Here is a 26,930-nt window from a genome sequence, read left to right on the forward strand (position 1 = left end):
CACGTCTGCATCTCTATTCCTGCCCTACAAATAGGTTCATCAGTACCATTCTTCTATATTCCATATATGTGTTAATGTATGATATTCGTTTTTCTGACTCACTTTACTCTGTATAACATGCTCTAGGTTCATCCATCTCCCTAGAACTGACTCAAATTTGTTCTTTTTATGGCTGAGTAATATTCCACTGTATATATGAACCATAACTTCTTTATCCATTCATCTGTTGATGGACATCTAGGTTGCTTCTATGTTCTGATTATTGTAAATAGCACTGCAATGAACACTGGGCTATATGTGTCTTTTTGAGTTGTGGTTTTCTCAGGGTATATGCCCGGTAGGGGGACTGCTGGGTCACATAGTAGTTTTATTCCTAGCTTTTTTTTAAGGAATCTCCATACTGTTCTCCATATGCTATGCTAAGTCACTTCAGTCGTTTCCGACTCTGTATGACCCCATAGACGGCAGCCCACCAGGCTCCCCCGTCCCTGGGATTCTCCAGGCAAGAACACTGGAGTGGGCTGCCATTTCCTTCTCCAATGCATGAAAGTGAAAAGTGAAAGTGAAATCACTCAGTTGTATCCGACTCTTAGCGACCCCATGGATTGCAGCCTAACAGGCTCCTCCACCCATGGGATTTTCCAGGCAAGAGTACTGGAGTGGGGTGCCATTGCCTTCTCCGACTGTTCTCCATAGTGGTATATCAGTTTACATTCCCACCAGAAGTGCAAGAGGGTTCGCTTTTCTCCACAGCCTCTCCAGCCTTTACTGTCTGTAGATCTTTGATGATGGCCATTCTGACCTGGGAGAATATTAAAAGCTCCAGGTGATGCTGATGCACAGCCAGGCTTGAGAGCCACCATCTTACGAAGTGCCTCCCATCAGCCTTCTCACCTGCATCCCCAGACACCCTCTGGGCTGGCTTTCAGATGAGAAAGTCAAGGCCCCGAGAGGGCACAGCTGGCTCAGGTTGAGGGGTACCCAGAGCCCTCCCAAGGTCCCTGACACCAGGTCCTGCTGCAGAGTTACGCAGACCAAGAACTCACAAGGACCCACATCCAACCATATCTAATGTGGACACGCCAAGGCAGCCACAGTAGTGGGCCAACGATTGAGAGCTCAGTTCTGGGTCCACATCTTGCTCTACTGCCTTCCATGTGTGGGAACTCAGGTCCCATTGCTTACCTTCTCTGAGCCTCTGTTTCCAATCTGTGAGAGGCCCGTCGTCCCATCCTCCCACGGCTCACTCCCTGCCCCTTTCAGGGCTCTGCTGAAACGCTGCCTTGCAGGGAAGCCAGACTCTTATCTATTTTGTTTCTACTGCACATTTTCCTTCTGACATAGTCTACAGTTTACTTTTTTAATCTTGTTTATTGTCTGTCTCCCGATTAGAATAAAAACGCCAAGAGCTTTTTGGCTTTCATTCCCTGCTACATCCAAGATGCTTAGAAAAGGGCCAAGCTCTGGGAGTCAAACTGATGTCTGTAGAGTGACTGCGGGACCCTCAAGGAGTTAGAGACGCTCAGACCAGTGAGTGGCAGGGTGCACGGGGCAGCTGGGGTCAGTCAGTTCTGTGGGCTCGCCATATGGACGCCCGGATGAAGCTCAAGGTGGTCAGCCAGAGGGCAGTTCTGCCCAGATCCAGGAGACCCTTCCCCTGTAAGCAGCGTCACCGACGGCTGGTGGCCTGAGAGAGCCCACCCACTGGACTTCGAATCAGTCCTGGCCCCGCCCCTCCTGGCCCCCGCTCCAGACCCCGCCCCTCCAGGCCCCCCACTCCTAACCCGGCTCCTCCCGACCCCGCCCCTGTCCCCGCCTCCTAACCCTGCGCCTCCCGGCCCCGCCCCCGGCCCCGCCCCCCGCGCGAGCTCACTGGTGCACTTCTTGACGTGGCTGCCTTTCTTGAGCGCATGGCGGCTGAGCTTGCAGTGGAAGTTGTCCTCCCAGAACTCGGCAAACCATATGTTGCGCCGGTTGTTGTCCAGCGTGCGGCTGGAGAAGTAGCGGTCGAAGCCTGGCGGGGAACCAGGATGTCAGGACCCGGCGCCCCTCTTTCCACCCGCCCCCAGCCCTTCGCTCTTCCCGCCGCTTAGACGAGGCGCGGGCGGATGAGGAGGGGAGGAAGAGCGCACCCTCTGATCCAGGACCCAGGGGGAAACGTGAGACGTTTCATTTCCTTCCTGGTGAAAAGAGCTGGGTTGAGTTCCAGGGGGAGCCTGTGTCATCAAACAACGGCTGCCTTTATGGAAGAAGTACAGGATAAGGGTGTTTGCGCTGGTTCTTAACTACCGATATGCTAATATGGGACTTCCTGGAGAAGGAACCACCTGGAGGTTCTGAAGTGAGAGCAGAGAGGCTGGTGGGGCGGGGGTCGGCGCCCAGTCCTGGGAGTACGTGAGCTCTCTGGTTCTGAAGAGGAGAGGGAACCAGAGAGTGTAGGGACTGGCCCAGGTCACACATCAAGACAGGGGCCTGAATCGTCCTCCTTCCAGTCCAGAACTTCCCCATGGCTCACTGAGGCAGCCTCCTTCTCCGAATGCTCCAGAGGACTTATCAACTCTGCTCTAAGCCCAGAAAACCCGGACCCAGGGTGGCAGGCTGGTGGGTGAATAAGGCCTTCTCTCCTCCCCCTGCCTTCTGACCCATGATCATTCCGTGTCACATTCACAGTTGACCGAGCTGCTGGGAACAGACCCGAAAGCCTAAAAGTTCACCCAGCAACGAGTTCCTGCTGCTGGCAGGGCCCAGTGGAAGCTCAGTGACTGTCGGAGCTGTCAGGGAGGCGCTGGTACTGGTGGAACGCTGACTTTCTCAACCTTGACACTATTCACCCTGGCCCAGTTCACTCTTTGCTGGCGGTGGGGGGCCGATGGCGGGCGGAGGCTGTCCTGGGCATGGCAGGATGTTGAGCGGCATCCCTGGCCTCCACCCACTAGAAGCACCACTCCCTGATCATGACAACTAAAAATGTCTCCAAACAGTGCCAAACGTCCCTGGGGATCAAAATCACTCCCTGCTGAGAACCACTGCTTTCGTGGTTTCTCTGGTGCCCCAGAGAGAAAAGGGCTTTGTATGGCAAGTCCTGGGTTCAGATTCTAGTTCTGCCACTTAATAGCAAGTATGTGTGACTTACTGCCACCAAATGTCACTTAACCTCTCTGAGCCTTAATGTATTCACTTACTAAATGTGGGGTTGCTGGAAAGACTAAATGAGATGTCTGTATGGGGCCTGGCATTTGTGGGTACCAACAGCCATAGTTTTTGTTTTTTTGTGTTTATTATGGCTTGAAGCTGAGAGGGGCAGTGTGGAAACTCCTGGCACCGGTGTTCCTTCTGCCTCGGGGTGAATAGAGGACATGGTCATGTCCCTCCCCTACTCAGACCTCGGTCTCTTGGAAAGTTTGGTGGAGGTGGATGTCTGCAGGCTTCCCAACTCCATCAATGCTGATGTCTGTTGACCTCAGTGAGAGCAGGGGAAGAGTCCCTGGGAGCCTGCCGCCACCGTGGGGAGGACAGTGAGGTCCTTGCCAAACTGGGCCTTTAATAGGAACTTCGCACCTCACTCACAGCGAGGCTCCAGCCAGAGCAATCTGTTCCTGCCCAGGGCGACTGAGTTCTGTCCCAGGAGTAAGGGCCCACCCCCCCAGCCCACCCAGGGCCCAGCAGGACTCTGCAGGGAGGCCCCTGCCCCATCCTGGCAGCCTGCTGGCAGCTCCCAGGGCTCTTCTAGTAGAGGACATGCTCCCAGTGGGGCAGGGGTCTCACTTCTTCTGTCCCAGATGGGAGAAGGGATGAGAGTATATGGGGGTGAAGGAGAAGTCTTGATAAATGAGCCTCCTGTACTTGCCACCACCCCCAACACCCATGAATATCTGAGACAGGAGAAAGAAGGACCCTGAGCGTGGCTTCTAACCCCACTGGGACGTGTGGCCAGGAAGGCCTCCCAGCCCAGAACCCGAGCACAAAGAAGCTGGGAGCCAAGGAAGAAGAGAGGGTGCAGGAAGACGAGGAGCTGGAGAGGGACAGTGTGGGGGGATGATAAGAAGGACCCGTCAGGGTGATGCTGAGAGTGGGGTGCATGGAGCAGGGGGTGGGTGATGGGCATGCCGTTGTGGCTGCCGGGCCTACCTCGCACAGACATCCTCTTGGGGAGGATGGTGACGGCGCCCTCGGCCACCTCCTCCAGGTGCAGCACAGGGGCGATCTTGGAGCCCCAGCTGTCCGAGCCCATCCAGAAGAAGTGGCCAGTCTGGTTGGCCTTCCGTGCCGCCTCCAGCACATGCCTGTGGGGACACGCACCAGCCCAGCCCAGCCGTGTCTGCCCACAAGCTCCCTGCCCTGGCCACACCTGCCCTACCCTGGGCTCATTCCTGACCCCCTTGCAGCCTCTGCCTGGATCCTCCGTCCTGACCCACAGGAGTCCGGGGCCCACAGCCACCCCAGCACCCACGCCTGGACTCCCAGGCCCCCGGGTCCCTGCTGCCCTGATCCACACCTGCCTACAGGCCCACGGCTGCCCTTCACCCACACTGCACCCCTATACCTGCCTGTGCCCTGGGCCCACAGCTGCCTTCTGGCCCAGTGTGGTCTCCCAGACCCATTCCTACCCCTGGGGCTACCTCTGTCCCCGCCAAGACCATGCCTGTTTCCCTCTGGTTGGACCTGCACCATGTCTGACTCAGGTTCCCAGAAACACATCTGTCTAAGCCCTGTCCTCTGAGGCTCCCAGACCCACACCCCCTGGCCCTTTGTCACATTTATATCCACTGTCACACACACACACACCAACACCTGTCCCCCTCTGCACCCCACCTCCTTCTGTGCCAAAAGTCCAGGTGCTTCAAAGAACCACTCCCCACTGCCCTCGCAGATGGATGAAAGGGTGCGGGCAGCCAGGGGCTCCCCACCGCCACCCAGGCCACAGTGACAGTGGTCCTAGTCAAGTCAGGGGCCCTGGAGCCCCGTGCAGGGTCCAGCCCACAACAGCGCTCAGTCAGTGCTAATGGATGCTTAGTGGCCCCTCAGAGACATCTTCTAGAAGGAGAAAAACAGGAAGGACTGGGCAGAATTCCCCGCCATGTATCTCATCCCATGGGGATAGACGGGAGCAGAGAGGAGGCAAGCAGCTTGCCCAAGATCACACAGCAAGTGAGAAGCCAGCATACTAGAAACTGGCCAGCCCGTCCCACGGACAAAGCCAGGACAGACGGCGGGGCTTGGGGCTTCTGCCGGACCTGTGCAGGAGGCGGCCAGCTGGGGCAGGAAGCCTCAGACTGCCAGGGAGAAACATGTTTCCTCACCCCAGGGCCCACACCTGCCCTCCTCACCAAGGCTGCTGCAGCCCCCGCAGAGGCCCCTAACTGTAGGCGAGGCTGCTCTCAGAACCCACACCGCAGCCCTATTAACACCGCCTGCATCCGGCCAGCCAGAGATGACCAGAGCTCCCAAGGCTCCATCTCTGCAAAGTCACCTGGGTTTATTTTTACCTCTGTTTGCTTCTGAAAATGCATGTGGATTTCCAGCAAGGAGCCCCTCTCCCCACATACCCTGCCCAGATGCTCAGGGGGTCAGTCTAAGGCCCTTCCCCCCTCCCCCCTAGGTGACCCCTGTCTGGGACCCTTGGCCCGGCGCCCTCGTCTCCCCTCCCCGCGTGTGGGTCCGTCAGAGCCACTCAGGAGGCTGCGAGTGGGGTGTGTCCCTGGATGGGATGGGGGCCCCGAGTAGTGCTGTGCTTTGACATGGGAGTGGGGGCGGGGGTGGAGACTGACTGAAGGGAGGCGAAGAGCTCGGAAGGAGCTCCTCCTGCTCCAGGTGCCAGCTTACCTGTGGCAACAGGGACACCCAGGGCCAGAGTTTAGGGACCCTGAAAGCTTTGTGGGGACTGGGAGCAGCTCAGGGGTGCCAGTTGGACCCTGAGGACTCCCACACCCTGGGCCTTTGCTGCCTGAGAAACACCCATTAGAGCTGGTGTTTATGGCTTTGGAGGCCTTAATGACCTTCCAGAACATTCCCTCCATCCCTGCTGGCACCCAGCAATATCTCCTGGGAGAGAATCTGTTTTGCTGCAACTCAGGAGTCCAGGATGAGGTCTTTCCAAGTGGGAAAGAGTTTTGGAAAGAAGAGTGGACCCAGCGTGGATGCTGATTAGTAATGGGGAGGGGGCCGCACGGAGGCAGGGTGGACCGGGCTAGCTGGGCTGGGCAGGTGGGCAGGTGGGCCAGCTGTCTGAGGGAGGTGGTCTGGGGAGACCACATCTCCTCTGCAAACACAAGGCGTGACTCCTGACCAGATTCTCAGCAGGAGCTGTGTCTCCCCCTCAGTCTAGGGAATCAAGGAGGCCAGCCCTTCTTGGCCATGACATCCAGTCTTAAAGAGGTGGAAGGGAGAGAAAGAGCAGGAAGAAGGGAAGTGCATTAGGAAGGGTGCTCAGGGGTCATCTTTTAAGGGCACCTGAGACTCTGACCTGTGACTCAGGACCCGGGGGCAGGTGGGCAGGGAGGCGGACTGCTCCAGGGTGTCTGTACCACATGGTTCTGGCACCTGGAGTCCACCTGCCCCCACTCTGCAAATGTGGACACTGAGGTCCAGGGAGGGGATGATACTGCCCACATGAGTGTGTGCCCAGATCAGGACTAGAACCACAGCCCAGGCCTCTTCCCACTACTCTGAGCTCGCTGAAGGGAGGACGGAGGGGCTGAGAGACAGCCACCCCTACCTCCTGCCAGCCTCTGCGCCTTCGTTTATGCACATTCCTGCATTCAGTGCTCCAGCAACACTATCAAGCAGGCTTCATTAGCTCCATTTTTTTTAAGCAGAAAAGAAGCCCAGAGAGGTTGAGAAACTTGCCTGAGGTCACACAGCTAATTGGAGGAAGAACAGGATTCCCACCCAGGGACTCTCACCCCAAGCCCATGGCCTTAGCCCCTCTGTAAAAGGACCCACTAACCATCCTGTGTTGGTAGAATGGATGCAGGAAACGGGAGGGGGAAAGGAAGGGGAGTCCGTGAGCCATAGCCTGTGCCCCAGCCAGAGGGGTCTCCCCACCACCGCCTCGTTGGGTCACCCCACCTCTCTGGACCCCAGGGTGGGTCAGGCTTGCCCAGGAAGGTCTCCAGCAGGGGTCCCTGGTTCCCCAGTCCTGCCCCACTGCTGCCTGTCCTCACCTGATGTCATCCTCGTTGGCGAAGATGATGACCGCCCTGGCATTTGACGTCTCCAGGAGCCGCCGGATGATCTTGTCGAACTCCCCAGGCTTGGGCTCCCGAGGTATCTTGACGGACTGGGCGATGCACACACCCCCTGCAGGAAGGGCAGCGGTCGGCCTGGGGCAGACAGGGTCTTCCCCTGAGACTCACACTCCTGGGGGCTACTCACGGTCCCCTGGCCAGACTTGCTCCCAGGTCCCGATCTGGCATGGGCTGTGCAGTCAGAACAGCCGCAGTACAAATTTTGGCTCCACCAAGCTGAGTGACCATGGACATATCACTTAAGTTCTCTGTGCCTCTCTTTATAACATAGGTTGCTAGCAAGAAGCAATATAGTATCGGGCTTAAAGCTAGACTGCCTGGGTTCAAATCTCAGTTCTGCTGCTTACTGCTGTGTGATCTCAGGTTAGTTACTGAACTTCTCTGTTGTCTCAAATACATCATCTGTAAAGATAATAATACCACCTATTTCATAAGGTTGTTATAAAGCTAAGGGAGTTCATGCATATATAGTAATATCTGCCACACAGTAAGTGCTTAGTAAACATTGGTTCTTTTTTGATGTAACTACCTCATAAGACTTTTTGGAGGTGCAAATCTGAGAATGAGAACAAATTGCCCCCCTTGGGCCATCAGTGCCTCTGGTACCCACATCCACACACACACCTACCAGGGCCTTGACCCTGAGCCCCACGTTCACCATCAGGCCCCTGCATAAGGGCAGTGTGCAGGGTCGCTGACTTGTGCCTGCACATCCCAGGCAGTGCTGCTGCAAACCCAGCTACTGCCCATATGCGGGCATTCCTAAGTTCCCCTCTGGGCACTCACTAGCCACTCAGTATGCAGGCTCTCCAGCTTGCTCCCTGACCCAACAGAGTGTGATGACACCCAGTCTCCCTCCATCTTATTTAGGACCAAATTCCCAGCAGGGAGCTTAGAAGAGCCCAGGAAGGCCATTCTTAAGGGACTGCTTTGGTGGAGGGGCTGGAGGAGCTCTGATTGGGATCAGAAGGTCTTTAGGGGCCTTCTGTCATTCCTTTCTCTCTGGCCTCTGCCCACCTGGCTGGATCCTGGGGAAGGGGACCCAAGGCCTGCCTACCTCTCAAGCTCATTCCTCTACAAGAAGCTCCCAAGCCTGCAGGCGCCACCAGGATGCAGTCAACACACCCCGGGATTCACAGCCAGGCTGCGTGGCTCACAGAAACCCTGCACGCACTCTCCACCTCACCCGGGCAGTCCCCGGCCTCAGCTGTGTCTCCCCAGTGCTGGCCGGGGTGCCGGCAGCATTCATGTTATCTCAGTCTCCCCTCATCTCCTGCTACAAACGCTCCTGTGGACCCATTTCTAGTATCAACTGTATTTGACAGATGAGGAAACTGAGGCTTGGAAAAGAGAAGTGATTTGCCCAAAGCCACACAGTCCCTTGCCCCACGGGGATACAGAGTGGGGCCCCCAGGGAATAGGACGTCCAGCACCTCTGGTGGCAGAGTTAGGGCTCTGTTGATGGAAAAGGTTGGAGGAGTATTCTTGATGAAGGCGGATCCTTTATCTGAGACCATTGCCTTCCTCCGGGTCCCACTCAAGGGCCTCAGCCCAGCTCCATCTCACACAGAATCCTATTGGGTCGCAGCCAAACTACCCACCTTGGCCGGGCACCTGGCTGCCACCCTTGGGCACCCCCGAGCCTCCGTACATCCTCTCAGTCCAGGCCGGGGTCACCTGAGCCTTCTGAGCAGACTCCACGCACCTCTGTGAGAAGGATGGGCTGCAAGGGTCCCCAGTGTGGGGAGACACCACCCACCTGTTTTACCCAGAGGAAGAGGGGCCAGCACCCAGCTCCGCCCAGGGAGGGCCCTCTACTCAGGGGGGTAGGTGGCAACCAGGGAAGGCTGCCCAAGGGTGGTGGCCCTGAGTTGAGTGGCTGAGTTTTAGTGGCAGGAGGCCCGAGTAGCTGGGGGTGGGGAGAGGGCATGCTGAGGAAACAAGGCGAGCTGAGGAAACAACTCAAGAAGGGGGCTGCTCTGTGCCCGGCGCCTGCAAGGCCCGGAGCCGCGTGACACAGGCTTACTCTTGCATCACCAGGAAATGGGTCCCCGGTTCTGTGTAGCAGGTGAGACAGCCACAGCCTCTGTGCCCCACCCTGACCAGCACCCACCTCCTTTACTTTCTGCCCCTTCCAGGCAGAACAAGAACCTCAGGTCCTAGGATGCCCACAGAGGTGCCAAGCACAGAAGAGCATGGCTAGAGGGGCTCCTGGGGTAGGGAGGGAGTGGGGTCTGGGGGCAGGACCAGGACCCCCCAGTCCCAGCTCACAAAGAGAACCGACGGGAGCCAGTCTCCTGCCCCCAGCGCTGGCCCTGCCCTAACAGCGGCCGGGCAGACACTCAGCTTCCAGCTAAATCCTCCATATGGTTCCTTTCCAGTTAGAAAGTGGGCCAATCGCTACACTTCTCCCCCCATCTGGGGAGACAGATGGACAAGAGGAGGAGGCTGGACAGGGGGTTAGGACGAGCCACCTGGCTCCAGGAGGGAGGAGGGGGCCAGAGGGCAGAGGGGAGGGAGGCAGAGAGTGGGAGCAATTGTTCTCAAAGAGGCAGAGACTCTTAGGTTCAGTCACATTTCTGGGTGATGCTCCCCTAAGAGGGTCCACCCCGCGGTACATGTTGCAGGCTTCATTTAGCTTCTTCTTCGAAAGAAGATTCAGGTGACCACAGTCTGGTCAGCAAGTCACAAGGTACTCAAGATGAGAGAGAGTCTAAGCAGGAAGCAATGTTCTTACAACTGCAAGAGCGGGGGGACTTGAGGGGAGTCTGGGAAGTTTCAAATAGAGCTCAGTAACACTGAATGTTGATAGTGTCCAGTGCCTTTGAATATTACACTGCACATTTTGCATAGATTCACCCATCTGAAGTCAATATCATCAGCACAACTCCAGCTTATTTACTTATTTTTGGCCACACCATGTGGTCTATGAGATCTTATTTTCCCAACTAGGGAACAAATCTGCACCCCCTGCATTGGAAGTGCAGAGTCTTGGCCGCTGGGCTGCGAGGGAAGGCCAGCACAGTTCCAGTTTAGAGATGAGGACGCTGAGGCACAGAGCGGCTGAGTGGCTCCCCCAGGTCACACAGTCATGCAGAGAGCAGGGTTTCAGTGCGGGCCAGCTGCCTCCAGAGGCCACCCTCTCACCCAGTCCAGTGCCACGACCGGCCACCAAGGCCAGGGGGCACCTAGGACCCATGCACATGTCTGGGCGCAGGGCCTGCCCTGGGGTAAGTACCCAGTGGTGTCACTGGCCCCACAAGGAGGAACCAAGCACCCTCTGGGCCCCTTGGTGTCACTGCCTGTTTGTCAGTTTGGCTGCTCAGGGGACCGCAGCACAGGACCAAGGCTCTCCCAGGGTGACACAAGCTTCCAGGAGTAAGTAGCACAGTATCTGGCTCCACAGTGCTCCTGTCCCCTGCCACAGCCAGAGAGGACTGCAGTGGTGCAAGAGGGACCCACATTTACTGAGCACCCACTGGATGCCTGGCACTCACTGAGTGTCTGGGGCAGGTGCTAATGGCCCCATCTTACAGATGCAGAAACTGAGGCTCGGAGGTGCTAAGTAGCCTGATGGAGGTCACACAGCCAGCTGGTGGGTCTGTAATCCTGGTCTGTGTCAAGAGCCTCCCTTGGGCAGAGGAAGGAAAGGCTCCAGTCGCTGGGTCTCTGTTAGCCCCACCCCCTGCAGCCCGTCCCCACTTCTGGGAAGACCCCAAGTCCTACACCAACCACATCAGTCCTCCTGTATCCAGCCCTTGCTTCTGAAGCCCCATCACTGTGGAGACCATGGCTAGCACACCCCTGAGAAGTCCTTTCCAAACCCTTCTACCATGGTGGGGGCAATTTTTTGCACCCCCACTCCTTTGTCCCATGGTCTCTCTCCTTGGATAAAATAAGAATCCATGAGTCTGTACTGAGAGCAAATGTAATAAAATTAAATCCAAGCAGCAAGGAATGCGCCCAAGTCCTATCTCTGCACAGAGGCTGCAACACTTCACCTCTCCCAGGCTCCAGGAACAGGATCATAAAAAGAGGGGTATGGAGGAGTCTGGTGCTCCCCATGGCCCACTTAGGCCCTTCTGGGTCACCCTTGGCAAGCCCCTCACCCCACACACAGCCCCAGCCCCATGGCAGGCACCAGTTGCCCTGTGCCAGCTGCAAGCTCCACCGTCTGCCCAGCCAGTGCCTCTGCGCAGGGCCAGGGGCAGGAAGCCACAAGCTCATGCCAGGAGCTTCTGAGCGCAAGGGAGCAGTCAGGACCTTGGAGAGCTCCCGGCCCAAGCACTCAGGGAGTGAGGAGACTGAAGGCAGCCTGAGCCAGGGAGTCTAGAACCCTACAAGCCAGCACATCCCCTTCCACATTCTTCCCAGAGAAACTCGCACACGGGCGCAGGGAGATACGCCCAAAGATGATCACTGCAGCACTGTTTGAAACAGTGAAAACATGGAAACTACCTAAATATTTTCCAAAGGAAGATTGGAATATTATGTAGCTAAGATATATAAAACAGCTCTCATGACAAAACCCTGAAAATGCAAAGTTGACTGATAAAGCAAGGTGCACCACTCTCTGTCCCTTTCATGTGGAAATTAAAGGCCACATATAGTACAATGTCTTATATATGGACACACGCATAGATATGAGCAAAAGCTCCAAGAGGGCAGGAGATTTTCCGTTGTACACACTACGATCTCCCCAGTGTCTGGCACACACTAGTTCTCCATAAATGCTTGCTGAATGACTGAGACAAGAAGGGACCCCAGCCCCTGCAGGGTGTGGGCACCTCAAGGGAGGCAGGGATGGAACAAGACTGAGGGCTCCATAGGAGGGCTTCCAGGCATGATCCCTGTTTTATTTCTTGGAAATAATCAGAAGCCAATATGGCAACATGTAAATGCTTGGTAAATGTGCACCTCAGGACCCAAGGCAGACCAGACGTGCAGACACAGTGACAGAGAAGGCAGCCTAGTCCCCACACGTGCCATCCCGAGCCTCTGTTCATCCACGACACGGGGCCACCTGGCCACTCCCGGGCCGGAGGCCTCCACGGGACGCTGCGGGGAAGGCACATGGGGCCGCCCTCCCACGGCCTGCCCTCCCGGTTCTGAAATCCCGCCTCCCGCTGAGGACAGGCTCTCTCCTGGCCAGCCCTCCCCTGGCGCTGGAACCCTGCACCTCCGCCAGGCTCCACACGCCTGCCCTGACTTGAACGTGATGTGGAAGTTCCACTAGTGAAACCTGACACGGGTTTCCTGTTGTATTTTGTGGTCCCTGTGCCCTTTCTATTTGTGGTCTGGTGACCTTTCCCGGTATTCTTTGGGTCCAGCTGATATATCTGTGTTGTGTCTACCTCCCACTGCGCTCCTAATGCCCCAGGGGACGTGGGTTACACAGTCTGATTACTGTCTGACTCACCAGGCTCAGCTCCCTTCTTTTCTGGGCACCTCCCTGCCCCCACGGGATGGGACTCTCTCTACTCACCCATCTGAATAAGTCCTCCCCAGTCTCTCCAAGCAGCCCCCAGACCCCCTGCCTTCAGGGCCCGCCAACTTGTGGACAACCCTGGTGGCCCAGAGAAGGCAGAAAGAAGGGGCCTCCCCCCAGAGTGGCCTGCTTCTGCCCAGGCTCACCCAGGTATGGGGCAGCTGAGGACCCGGGCTCCCCTGTGCCTCTGCAGCGCCGTCCGTCACATCCTCCAGGCTTGGGAATCCTCTCACCGCCCCCTCTTCCTTCCTTATCTCACTCACCAGGAGGCCCGCCCCTGCCAGGAAGCAGCTAAACAGCCAGCCCATAGGCAGTGGGCAGCTCGATGACTGAGACATGTACCATGCCCACAGATCCCAGGGGACTCAGCACCTGTGCCCTCCTGCTCTGGCACCCGAGGGTGCCATTCCACAAGCCAGGCTGCTCCCTCATCCCAAACAGCACCACGGGCTCTGGGCTCCAGACTAGGCTGGGCAAAAACCCCCTCCAGGGAGTTGAGAAACTTCCCTGCAGCCCAACAGCACAGGAGCCCAGGGACACTGGGCTCGTCTTCTCTCTCTGTCTCTCCCTTTCTTTTTCTGGCCTTTCAAATTTAAAATTGGAGAAAAACAATGAGAGACCAACGCTAGGAAACCAAGTGGAAAAAATCTACATTAAGGCAAAATGTGAAGGCAGCAAATTACAACACAGAGAAAACGGGGGTTGTTAAACAACCCAAGGAGGGGGTCCCCTCCTCAGCTTCCCTGGGTTCCTGGCAGAGAGAGAGGTAAGGGGAAAGGCAGGAGGGAGGCTGGGGGAGACCCTGGACTATATGGGGTCACACAGTCACACACACACAGACATACACACACAGACGCACACGGAGTTCTTCCCCCCAGCCCCCCTTCTCTCTTCTCCCCCGCCCTCTCCAAAGTCAGACCCCCTCCCTACACCTGCTCTCAGGAGAGGGAGCTCTTCAGAGGCATCAGTGACCAACATCGTGTTGCTTTTGCTTTCAACCAGGAACGAAGCCCTGGTCTAAGGAAACGGAGCCGTGCAGCAGATTCCAGGAAGCAGAGCTGTGGCTGAAAGGGCATCTGAGGTCGGGGAGACGTCCAGGCCCTGGAGAAGCCCCCTAACCCGTGGCTCTCCAGGGGGGCTGGGGCTGGGGGCAGGCAGCGAGGGGCGGCTCTGGCTCCAGCCAGGGCTCGAGGGCTCTCTGGGGTGGGGGGCGGGGGGTGAGCCTGGCTCACGACCAGCACCCCTTTCTGCTCCCACTGCCAGCCCTTCTCCCCACCACCACTCCAGCCTCCTTCCTCTCACAGTGTGTGTGTGTGTATGTGCGTGTGCACGTGAGTGCACACGTGTGCATGTGTACAAGTGGCATGCAAGGCCCACATCTCCCCCTCAGGTCTGGTCCCAACAAAACCCGCCATCTGACCACATCAGGCCTTCCTCTGCAGGGGCCGCCCCCTCAGTCCGCCTCCCTCGCTCATCTTACCTCCTCCCCGTCTGTCTCTGCTCCGGCCCTCACGGTGCCCAGCACACACGCTGCGCTTGCTTGCGACAGGCCATGACCCACGCTTGCCAGATGAATGGGCCACTGAGCACCCGACTACAGGGATGGGAGGGCCAGCAGGCCAGGAGCTGCTGGCACCGGCCTGGGGGCGGAGGCGCTGCAGGAATCTGAAGTGACCACCTGCTCAAACCTGCCCACTTCCTCTAGGAACCTCCCTGACCCCTGCAGCCCACTGTGACCTCCCCTCTGAGCACCACCTGGTCACACGGAGTGCCCAGATGTCTACGTGTCTACCGGCACTGGGCAGCCACGTTGTGCCAGGCTCTGGGCTGCAAAGGTCATCCAGGCACAGGGCCTGCCCTGTAGTATGCACTGGCAAGTTCCAAGCCCACGTGGGCGTCAGGCAAACTGGGACCTCTCTCTCAGTCCTGCCTTCTGCCGGGAATTTACCTTTCCACCTGGATGCAAATTCCTTGTTATGAGTGCTCAAGAAATGCACGTGCAGAAGAACAAGTGGAGAAGTATAGGATAGCTGTGCAAACTGGCAGGGCTCCAAAGGCCCAGGACGAAAGACAGCTGGGCCAGTAGACAGGGCCGGGGAGGGCAGGGCAACTCCAGCCCAAAGGGACACAGTGGGCTCACTAGGAGAGATTTGGCTGGAGCCAGGAAGACCCAGGTACCAAGGGACGATGACCCCGCTTTCCCACCTGCAGGGTCCCCATGATGCTCCCCACCAAAGGTCCGTACAAAGCATGGCTCTCACACCTGCTCTCAGCTTCCTCTTCCCCGCCATTGCGAGACAAAAGGGAAGTCCGCTCCGCTGCTTCCTGGCTGTGTGACTGCTCTTTTGGGGTTTGCTTGTTTTCAGCTGTGCTGGGTCTTTATTGCGGTGCACAGGCTCAGTGGTAGCGGTGTGTGGGCATAGTCGCCCCAAGGCATGTGGGATCTTGGTTTCCCAACCAGGAATCGAACCTGTGTCCCCTGCACTGGAGGGCAGATTCTTAGCCACTGGACCACCAGGGAAGACCTTGGCTGTGTGACTTCGGACAAGTTACTTAGCCTCTCTGAGCATCAAGCTTACCATCAGTAAAATAGGGCAGGACTTAAAAAAACTCCACCTGGTGGGGCTAGAGTGAGGGTCAAATGGTATTTGTGAAAGCCTGGGTCAGCCTCCGGGAGCCAAAGCCTCTGGGGAGTGAGCGAGTCCTAGTGGGGGTGGGGCTGCAAAGGCGAGGGCCAGGGACCTCGTCAGGACCCAGGGCTGTGAGGATGCTCTGGGGGCCAGAGACACCAGGCGACACTGACCACTGTTTGCAGGGACAGAACCTGCTGGGCAGAATCCGCGGCACGAGCCTAGAGGCCCAGGGACTGTCCAAGGCAGGACACACATCCCTCCTTTCCCGAACACTCTCAGTTCATCTCCCCACCCCGCCCATACACGTGGTAACACACACCCTCACAAAGTCACAAACCACACATCACTGCCACCCCACACAAGATCACAGCAACACAAGCTCACACAGTAACCACACCGCCTCACACAACCACACTCACCACACCCAACCTCCGCAAGTCACACCCTACACACAGCCACAGACCCAGACACGCAGGTTAGCTGCCCACACCTCCTTGGAGCCACCAGCCAACTCTTAGCACCATCAACACCTCACCTTTGCTACCGGTGCACGGGGGCCTGGCTGGGGGTGCTGGCAGGGGCTGGGGTGGCCCCTGGGGGAGGGGGACAGCAACCGTCACCCAGCAACTACCCGCCCGGCCGCCTCAGTGCCCGGCTCTGGGAGAAACCCGCATCTTCCCTCTGCAAGCAGGCCGTCCACTCACGCCCACCTGCCCCTGGGGAGACCCGGGCTGGACCTGCGGGTGCAGGGTCACCGCCATCAGAGAGCCAGCGTGTTGTGACACGGGGGCCAAGGCTGGGCACAGACAGGCCCTCGTCCCACGTCTGGCCCCTAAGTGATGATGAGAGCCAAGTCGCCCAGCCTCTCTGAACCTCTCTGAACCTCTGAATCTGTAAAATGGGACGGCATGCTCGCCACCCTCCAGATGTGTCAGGGGTGTTGTGAGGATTAAAGGGATCACCCATGGACAGCCCGGCCCCCGGGGGGATATTTTGGGGACCGGGAAGAGGCAGGCTGCGGGGGGACCAGCCAGGGCAGCTGTGGGGCTCAGAGCCCTCGAGCTGAGCGCTGCCGCCCCCTCCCTGGGAGGCTGCTGGGCAGCAAGGGCTGTTCAGAGCTGCATTATTCATGGTGCGCAGCTCTGAGCAGAGGGAAATTTGCTGAGTGATCGACCTAATATCTTAACACAAACCCATTTAGGCAAAACACCTTTGAAGCGAGAAAAGCTGGGAGAAAAAAGAGAGAGAGAGAGAGAAGGAAGCGAAGGTGTTTGGAGGCAGGAGGTAGAGGGGGAGGCTGTTGGGGAAGGCACGGGAGGTGTCTGGTTCCAGCCCCGGCCCGCTCCAGGCCACCCGCTAGGAGACCCCTGCCCCAACCCAGCCCCCTAGGGCCCACCTTCCTCTACTCTCAGTGGCCATCCTGGGCATTCTTCTTGTTTTATATACAATAATAATTAATTTTTTAATATTTATGTATCTGGCCGTGTTCTTTGGAAGGAATGATGCTAAAGCTGAAACTCCAATACTTTGGCCACCTCATGCGAAGAGTTGACTCATTGGAAAAGACTCTGATGCTGGGAGGGATTGGGGGCAGGAGGAGAAGGGGACAACAGAGGATGAGATGGCTGGATGGCATCACTGACTCGATGGACATGAGTCTGGGTGAACTCCGGGAGTTGGTGATGGACAGGGAGGCCTGGCGTGCTGGGATTCATGGGGTCACAGAGTCGGACGTGACTGAGCGACTGAACTGAACTGAACTGAAGTCTTCAGTTGCGGCATGCAGGATCTAGTTCCCCGACCAGAGATCAAACCCGGGGCCCCCTACTTTGGGAGCATGGAGTCGTAGCCACTGGATCACCAGGGAAGTCCCCAGCTATTCTGAGTTCCTAATACTGAGGAATTCCCCAGTATTCCTCAGCTGAGGGAATCCCACCGACTTCTCAGAGTTGGTTCAGAGAGGGAAAGGAGTCTGCCCAAGCTTCACATCGCAAGTTGGGCTGGTCAGCAGTCATTCAGACCCAGCACTGCTGAGCACTAGTTCAGAGTCCTCTGTTGAAAAACCCCTTTCAGAACAAGACCCCCAGCTCCATCAATACGCCTGGAGGGTGAAGTCACAGAGCAGCTTTTCAGCCCCTTCCCTGGCCTCACAACTCCCCACTCTACAGCGAGACCACTTTCTCCGAGGCAACTTGAATGTCCCTACCCTGGAGCCTTGGCTGGTCCCCCTGCAGGAAAATCCCCCGTCTGCTTTCGCACCTGCCCAGCCCTGCCTCGGAGCTCCGCTTCTCCACCTCTCCCCCACGAAACACCCCAGATGCTCCCGCAGTGGGGATGTGCTGCCGCCCACCCAGGCTCTCACCACACCCCTCTCCCCTGGAACTGCCATCCTCTGCCTAGGCTTCTGGTTTAGTAACTCCTGCGCTTTAAGGCATGAGGGCTGGAGGCAGGTTGCCTGAGTTCGGATCCTGCTCTGCTGCTTCTTAGCTGTGACTCTGGACAAGTTACTCACCTCTCTCAGCTTCATCTCCTCATAGTAAAGCATGAAGAAAAACTCAATTAATATATGTAACAGTGCCCAGCACACAGCTACTCAATAAACGTTTGCTCTTGTAACACTTGATCATTTTCTCCATCAGCCCATAAACCCCTTCAAGGGCAGACTGTGTTTTTGTCTTTCCCTACTCCCTGGTTTCCAGCACAGCAAGTGTTCAGTGTTGGTTGAACCAACTCTAGTTTCTGGCAATGTTGTCTGCCTGGCCTCTTCACCCCAGGCCCCTTGGGAAGAGAAGCCGGCTCTGGGCTGGTGGTAGGGACATCTGTTGAGAGGCAGGGGCATGCAGAAGATGACCTCTGGCCAGCTCCAGCCTGGTAGCCGGGCCTGCGGTTTGGCGGGAGAGCAACAGGAGGCTGCAGACTGGGATGAAATATTTAGGAGCCCACATCCCCAGGAAGTGGAAACTGACAAGCAAAATGAAATGTTGAGATGTAATTACCCAGGCAGGCCAAGTATGTCTCCCCGCCGGCGGCAGGCCCTCCCAAGGTGCCCCAAGCAGGCACTGGGTAATGAAGTCCTCCTGGACCTTCCCACACCAGCCCTCGCCCCCTCCCCAACAGGAGCCTGACTCGGGCTCTTCAAGCCGACCCTTCTGATGGCAGAACAGCAGGATGTGGAAGGAATGGGGGGCTGAGCCCAGCCTCAGCTCTGGATGTACCCTGGGTGAGGCTCCAGCTTCCTCAGCCAAAAAACGGGGCTGCTGACCCCTCGACTGGGAAGAAGGACAGACAGTGGGTGTGAGTGTGCCCCTGAGACTGGCCATGGTGGAGGGGTGTGGCGAGGACAGAGCAGACCCCAGCCAGCCCTGTGGACCATCGGAGGCTCTCCTTAGGCTCTGAGCTGCCTGTGACTCGGGTTAGCAAGAGCTCATGGACAAAGGTCAGGGCCAGAGGCCCAGATGTGACCCTGAGCTGGAGAAGTGCTCACCCCACCCTCCCCAAAACCTGTCCCAGGCTCTCCTGATGATGTTGGGGAAAAGCTTGGAGCCCCATAGCCTGCGAGCTTGCTTGGCCAGATCTGGGAGTGGGGAGACAGGGACCAGGGAGGGATGGAAAGGGGACTCCAAGCCTGGATCCCGGGAGCAGCCCTAAAGGGGGTCTCAGGAAGGCACCTGGGGAGGGGATGTAGGGATGGGTGCTCGGCTGATCTTGCCCTCTCTGTGGAACACCAGAGCTGGGGCAGAGGACTCAACAGTCTACTGATTTTTCTCAATAGGCCTTTGGGGCTAGACATTTTTCAGAGTAAGAGATGGTCCCGTGTTGCAATACAAAAGGACATCCTGGGACTCTGGGCACTAAGTATGAGAGGGGACTTGAGCCACTGTGATATTTACACTGACATTTAAACGCACCCCAGGCACTCTGGCCAGGGTGGGACTGCCTACAGTTGAGAGGTCCTTTCTAAAATCTAAACCAGAGCCCAGAGAGGCTCGTGACCTGCTCAAGGCAGTCAAAGAGATGCCATGCTGGCCCGTCTCCAGGCTGCCTCCATGCCCCGGGGACAGGTCCAGCGTCACCTGAGGCAGCAGCCAGCTGATCTCTCAGGCTTGAATCCCCTGTGCCCCATCCCTTACTCCTGTGGACACCACCTGACCAGACCAGAGCCCCAGGCCAGCATGACAACCTCAGCCTGCCCAGCCGGATCACCCACCACCCCACCAAAGCCCATCCCACCCCAGCATGCCCTTCCCTCCCACCTTCACTGGCTCTCACCTCACCTCCCTTGGGTCCCGAAGCCCTGTGGCCTCATCTTCCATGCTCCCTGCCTCCAACAGGACCTGCAGTTCCCAACACCAGACTGTCCCCTCTGCTTTATGCCCAGTTCCCCTTCCCAGACTCCTTCAAGTCAGCTCCTGTCAGTTCTTGAAGATTCAGCTCAGGTCTCCTCCTCCAGGAAGTCTTCATAGGTGTCCCCAGGCTCCTTCTCTGCTGGGTGCCCGTAACCATCCCAATAACTCAGGTACTGCATGTAGCACAGGGAAGGGAAATTTTTGGACTAGATGCCTCCAGGGAGTGGCCACTGCCGGGCACACTTCCTGGCCCACTGCTGGGCCCACTGCTGAGCACAGAGCATCCACTGATTCAGCAATGATTTACTAAGGTCCTCCCAGTGCCTGGTGCTGCCCTGGATGCTGTGGGGACAGCCATGAATAGGACAGATGAGAATCCTGCCCTTGGGAAGCTGACTTCCGTCTATGAATTAGACCACAGCTGCTGAAGAATAAATGAATGAATGTACAAATGAGCAAACGGACTAACTAGGAGCTGGCCTATGTGCAGAAGGCCTCGTACCCCGTCTCCAGCTCCTGCCCCTCTGCCCTCCTTTCCCTGGTTCCCCACCCAGTCCCCTGCCCCCTCCCCCTCACACACACGAGTCCATGGCCCGCGCATTCTGGCAACACTGTTCAGTCATGCAATGTCTGCACCTGTTCTCTCGTTAGCCCCTCCCAGTCAGCCCACGACTTAGGCGCTGTGACCATTATACAGAGGAGGAAACCGAGCCCCATAAGCCAGAGCCTGGTCCCGCATGCCTCCCTTTCTCCAACCCATCCACTCCCTCTCCCCTGCCTTTGTGTGTGTCTCTCTCCCAGTTTCTAGGGTGTCTGGCGAGTTGCCACCTCTCTCTGAGCCTGTTTCCCCGTCTTAAAACAGGGCAGGCAGAGCAGTTTTGAGAGATGGGAAACAGAGCCTGTTCCCCTCCCCTCACCCCACCCATGGCCCCTACTGCGTCCCGCCCACCCACTCTATCCCCTTCCCCCTCCCTCCCTCCTCTCTCCTCTCACTTGTCACTTTGTCCTGCTTCTTCCCCCATCCCAAGGCCTCCCTTGAGCCCCAAGACGTCTGCAAGATGGTTGTTAGCTTTCCTCTGGCTCATTAAAAATGAGAATTTGCATAGAATATCCATATGATCACTCTGTGTACAGCAAAACAGGGCACAGATGTAACACACCATGAGAGTCAGGGAGAACGAGGATGATGGTCACAAGGGGTGGGGGAGCAGCCAACCAGGAAAGGCCAAGTGCTCACCTTTGGGGTCTGAGGCCACAGAGGCAGCCCCTCACCCCTCCAGCCCTTTCTTAGCCTTTCTGATGGCTAATCCACCCATTTTTGTCATACAATAACCAGCACAGTAAGGAATGCAATTACCCCCATTTAACAGATGGAGAAACTTAGAGCCAAAGAATGGTGGCTTCTCCAGACCCACGGCAAATCCATGGAAGGCCTGGGGGTCAGCATTGTCTGCCATGAGGCGGCCCACCCACCTTATTGTCAGGAATGCAGCCCCCTCCTCACTCTCAGAAGGAAGGCATCATGAAGAACCAAGTTGAGTCACTCAGCTCCCCTACCCAGAGTACCCTGCTGCTCCTCTGGGACAGGCCCACGGTTCTTCAAGGCTCTCCTCTTACCAGTCGCTCTTCAAGGAAGCTCCCCTTCCCCCTTCCCCCAGTTACCTTTCTGCACCCCCCACCCCACCCCCCAACCCTGTACAAGAACAATTTGGCCAGATGCAAAGATTTTTGGAAACAACTGCTTCCAGACCTCATCCCAGCTATATAACTGCATTCAGATCTGCCTCATCACAAAAAGGATTCACAGCAATGCCCAGAAATAAACATATTTGGCTAAAAGAGGAGTTTATAACAAAACTGAGGGGAAGGGACCAGCACTTTACAGATGACACTCCGAGCAGCATCCAGGGATTGGCCATTCTTGGGGACCCGAGCCAACCAGGGCTTCCCCGGGTCTGGTGCTGGCGCTGTCCGTGGTGCTGAATCCAGGGGCACCTGGGCCATTCTCCTCCCCTCTGCCCACACACAACCTGGGAGCAAGACGTGCGGGCTAGTGCTTCATGCTTCACAACATACCCTAGACCTGTCCCTTCTCACCACTGCCACTTCTTGGTCATCACGTCTCGCCTGGAGGACAGCAGTATCCTCCTCACTGGCCTTCTTGCCTCAGGCCCACAGTCTCTTCCCTATCCCTTCTCACCACTGCCACTTCTTGGTCATCACGTCTCGCCTGGAGGACAGCAGTATCCTTCTCACTGGCCTTCTTGCCTCAGGCCCACAGTCTCTTCCCTACACAATGGCCAGAGGAATCCTAGTAAACCCAAGCCCATCCACATCTCTTCTCTGTTCACAGCCCTCCCATGGCTCCCATCTCACTCAAATCAAAAGCCAAACACCTCAGAAAGGCCAGGAGGCCCCCCATGATCTTCCCCTCCTCTTCCACTTCTCTGCCCCTCACTCACTCTGCTCTTGCCACTTGGCTATCCTCCAAGTACCAGAAAGGCTCTCAGGGCCTTTGCACTTGTGAGTAGCCCTCCCTGGGTCACTCTTCCCACACATCTCTGCGTGGCTCACTCCCTCACTGTATTTAGGGCTCTGCCCAAAGTTCACCTCTGCAGAAAAGCCTTCCTTGACCACCCCATGACAGTCTCCCCTTCCTGCCCTCTCTGTCTACTTATGCGGCTTTCTTCTTCTTTATGGCAATGCCCATCAGCTCTTATCTGAAAGTCTATTATATGGTGAAGCCTTTGCTTGTTTACAATAAGTTGCCTCTATCCCTGTCCCCAAAAGTGAGCTCACAAGATCAGGGATCCTCATCTCTTTAGTCCACTGCTGTACCCCCCATGTCCTGGCTCAATGCCCAGCACACAGTAGGGTCTCAATAAATATCTTTCCAGCAAATGAATAAATTACTGCATAGAAATGAGGGGTGAAAGGGCTGAAGAAGTGCCCCCACTGCCCTCCTCGCCAGCCACATCCCCGCAGAGCAGGCTCTATGATCTGGAGGCCTGGACTCCCTTCTTCTGAGTCCTCGAAAACCCCGGGAGCCCGAGGGAAGCCATTACTAAAAAGAGGATGCGTTCCTCCCAACCTCCAGGCCCTGTGACACCCACTTTTAGACAGAGCCCCTCGCAGGCTCATCCACAGCCACATGTGACTCAGTAACTCCCGTCACATTCACATTCCGCATCACAGAAGCTGCTCCCGCCCCCCCGCCCCACTCCTTCCCTGGTCCTGAGAGAACCTCTGGCCTGTGTGTGTTGAGGGGGTGGGGTCATCCTCTGAGGTCCGTCCATCTGACTGACCCAGCAGTGCTTCCCGGGAGAAGCTGGATGAGACATCATCGAAAGGACGGCCCCTCCCTCCTTCCTTCCCTTGGGCTCTGGAGTCACACAGACCTGTAAAAGCTCTGCCTCTGACACACTGCGAAGGCCAGCCTGCAGGCAGCCTAGGCCTCAGCCACTTCCTCAATAAAATAGGGACAATTCTCAGGGCGCCTGTGTAGGGGCTGGGGCCAGGGCCCAGCAGCTGCAGTAGTTAATGAAATGCTCCCTGGAAAATTGCATATTAAAACACAAGGAGGTCCAGCAGGCTTCACACAGGCCGGGCTGTGCCGGCTGAGGGGCTGGCGCAAGAGGCAGAGCCTGGGGCTCAGAGGCTCTGGGAAGAGGGCGGGGTGGATGACACAGGGTAACAAGGGGGAAAAGTAGCTGCAGACATCCCTCCGTGTGTCCACGACAGGCACGTGCCCACTGAAGAAGGTGCGCAGCCCCTGCCTGGTCTCACAAAGAACTGGAAAGCTCAGGGAGGGGCAGTGACTTGTCTAAGGTCACACAGGAGTAGGGGGTGACACTGAGACCAGAGCCCTCCTGGGACACTCAGCAGCCCCTGAAGAAGGAGCCTTGGGACAGGAGGGAAGGAAGCCATGAGCTCACAGTGTCCCGGGGCTGCAGAGAAATGGGGGCTAGGGCTTGCTTTGATGACACCCCTAAGAAGCCCAGAGTAGGGGGCTGGGAGTTAACTGGGACCTCAGATAGGAAAACAGGCTCAACCTCAGTAGTCAGCAAGGAGGTCAAGAGGGCTTTCTGGAAGTCAAGGCCCAAACTGGGTCAGTTGAGTTCAGTTCAGTCACTCAGTCGTGTCTGACTCTTTGCGACCCCATGAATCGCAGCACGCCAGGCCTCCCTGTCCATCACCAACTCCCGGAGTTCACTCACACTCACGTCCATCAAGTCAGAGATGCCATCCAGCCATCTCATCCTCTGTCATCCCCTTTTCCTCCTGCCCCCAATCCCTCCCGCATCAGTATTTTCCAATGAGTCAACTCTTCACATGAGGTGGCCAAAGTACTGGAGTTTCAGCTTTAGCATCATTCCCTCCAAAGAAATCCCAGGGCTGATCTCCTTCAGAATGGACTGGTTGGATCTCCTTGCAGTCCAAGGGACTCTCAAGAGTCTTCTCCAACACCACAGTTCAAAAGCATCAATTCTGGGTGGGGGCAGGGAAAAGTCAACGCCTTTGCCACCTGCTCTTTAACAAAGGGGAAAATGTCAGAAGGGATCCCTAAACATGGGAGCCTGGGAGGACAGAACCCAGTGTGCTCCCAGTGCAGAGGCTCAGAGAAAGGGAGGAGGAAGAAACAAGGGCAGGAAATGAACTCAAAGACAGTGGGGTTCAAACCAGGCTGAGAGATTCACTTGTCAAAAGGCTCAGAGGTAACACAACCAAAGAGGCCAAATGAGCTGAGGAAACAGGTGCTGTGTGTGTGGCTACCCTGTGGGCTCAGGTCTGGGCCCAAGAACACAGGCAGAGTGGAAGCCAGAGGCCAACCCAGTGATACCCAGACCCCCATGTGGTGAGGATGGAAAAACCAAGAGAGGTGGAGGAGGCCCACACTGGGGGTCTCCTCTGCAGCATCACCCTCACAGGGGATGAAGCTGAGGCTCAGAGACGTACACAGCCACCCAAAGGCAGGGCCAGGACTCGAACCTGGACCCGCACCGCAATCCCCACTCCGGGGAATAATCGCAACGGCGGCAACTCCAGCAGCTCAGTGCTCAGTGCTCAGTTCGAGGCCCCAACGGCACCGGCGCTTTACGCACATTAACTCATTTAATGCTCATGGCGAGCCAGAAGGGAAGTGCTGTTAACTTTCCTGTTGAATGAGGTGGAAATTGAGGCCCAGAGCCCCTAAGTAACTGCTCAAGGTGGCACGGTTCATGGTGGCTCTTAAGCCCCCCACCCTACCGCACCATCTGGGGAAGATGGCATGAAGAAGGCCGAAGCCACGAAGGGGCTGCAACCAGCGAAGGGAAACGTTAGACCCAGAAGTAATCTTCAAATGTTCCACAGAAAAGGCCAGTGAAAGAAAAAGTTGCTTCCTGTCAAGGGACAGGGAGGCCTGGCGTGCTGCAGTCCATGGGGTCGCAAAGAGTTGGACACGACTGAGTGAATAAACTGAACTGTCCAAGAGGGAAGGGGTGCAAAGTCGGAGCGAAAAGGGCTCGGCATCTACTATCTCCTTCCTCCTGCCAATCCCATCAAGGTTAGAGGCGAACTCGGGTGGGAGCATGTCCCCGTCGTGATAAGTCAGGGCAAACACATCAGAGATGAGTCAGAGAGAGAGAGGAGAGGTGGCTTGGTGACACCCAACCCACAGGACTCACAAAATCAAGAGGTGCCAGCCTCGCACCAAAGGCCAGAGGGCAGAGAAATTAAAGCGGACAGGCGAAGTCCCCACGGCAGCCAGGCAGCTCAGGGTTTATCCTCATAGCAGGACAGAGACTGACGTGGCCATCATACAGCAGTCACACTGGTGCCAGCACCTTGCCAATCTCCCAGGAGGCCAGGAGACACAGATGGCACATGGGAGCCCACGTGGCTCAGAGCAGGGTGCCCAAGCCAAGTCCACTTAACTTCCAGCCACAGTATGGTGACGGGCAGGAGACACAACTGGTCTCAGGTTTGGGGCAACCTGGTTGATAAGCTAGAATGGTGGGAACTGGCTCCAAAGAAGGGCCCGCCCCACTCCCACATCCTTGGAAAATGCATGGTCAGTGGGCAGGGGACGCTGGGCCCCAGCTGCAGGTCCCTGGGTGGCGAGGCTGAGTTCTACCCCCAGGAAGATGCTACCAGACATCATATACACCAACCCAAAAAGCCAGTGGCAGGACCCCTCCCTGCCTCCGGCTCCCCCCAACCTCGGCTAATCTCAACCTCGTTTCACCTGACTGATAGTGAGAAGGTCACACGCTCCAGGCTCTGTCTCCGTGCAATTGGCCCCAATCCATGAACCAAAAGACCAAGCCCAAAGTGCCCCCATGATGAGCCTTTACTTACAAGAAGGATGCCTGGAGCCAGAGACCTTGGACTAGGGGAACCCAGCCTGCCGGGTGTCAGAGCCAACCCTGCAGGTGAGCTGACATGCCGCTCCTGTCACAGATGAGAGACGGAGGCCCCGGAAGGGCAGTGACCTGCCTGAGAGCACAGGGCTGCTCTTCTGTTCATTCTACAAACATCTGCGGAGGCCCCGCCATGTGTGAGGGAGGGCAAGGCGCACACAGCCAAGGAGGGAGGGGTCCTACCCTTCCCCGGGCTCAAGGGGCCCAGCCAAGTAGGAGAAATTCAGCAGGCACTGGGGCAGGGGTGACTGGGGTTCCCAGGAGGCCAATCCCAGGGGAAGATCACAGGCCTGTGTGGGTCAGCAAGTCTGCAGGGAACCTTGGCTCAGAGCCGCCACGATGGGCAGAGAAGATTCCCCAGGGCCCTAAGGAATTTGGACATGGCAAGTGGACACACCAACTCCAAGGGCCAAAAAAATTATTAAAGGCAAGGTTGGCCTGAAAGAAACTGCTCAGCTCCGCCTCACATGGGTCCCCATTCCACAGCCACTAGGACCAGGCCAGGCCCCTCACTGGGGTCCCATCTGCCTGCTCCCTCCTCCTCCAGGCCCCTGCTCACGCTGTTCCCCCACCTGGCACGCCCCCTCCTTCCTCCCCACCTATCCAAGCGTGCGAGACCCCTGTGGCCCTGGAATTTATCTCTTCACCGCCACACACACATCATCACATCCCTTCATTCACTTATTCAACCAGAGTCTCCCCGGCCCCTCCTGCTGGAGGGCACGGTGCCAGGTCTGACTGGGCACTGCTCTTCCCACGCCCGCTGGGAGCTGGCAGGACCCACAGCCTCGCTCCTTTCCTTGCACGGGGGCTGA

General features: G+C 57.0%; 1 protein-coding gene across 3 annotated transcripts in view; it reads right to left on the bottom strand.

Annotated features, from left to right (window-relative positions):
* The window catches only part of GRM4 (glutamate metabotropic receptor 4), a 114,643-nt gene that overhangs the window by 30,610 nt on the left and 57,103 nt on the right, over window positions 1-26,930 (bottom strand). For all 3 annotated transcript variants that reach the window (XM_061397957.1, XM_061397956.1, XM_061397955.1), the window contains exons 4-6: window positions 7,164-7,299; window positions 4,129-4,283; window positions 1,874-2,014 (exon numbers count right to left, since the gene is read on the bottom strand). In XM_061397957.1, the coding sequence (XP_061253941.1) occupies window positions 1,874-2,014; window positions 4,129-4,283; window positions 7,164-7,299 (432 nt within the window). The remainder of the gene's footprint in view (window positions 1-1,873; window positions 2,015-4,128; window positions 4,284-7,163; window positions 7,300-26,930) is intronic.

Source organism: Bos javanicus, chromosome 23 (genome assembly GCF_032452875.1).
Source record: "Bos javanicus breed banteng chromosome 23, ARS-OSU_banteng_1.0, whole genome shotgun sequence".
Taxonomy (NCBI): domain Eukaryota; kingdom Metazoa; phylum Chordata; class Mammalia; order Artiodactyla; family Bovidae; genus Bos; species Bos javanicus.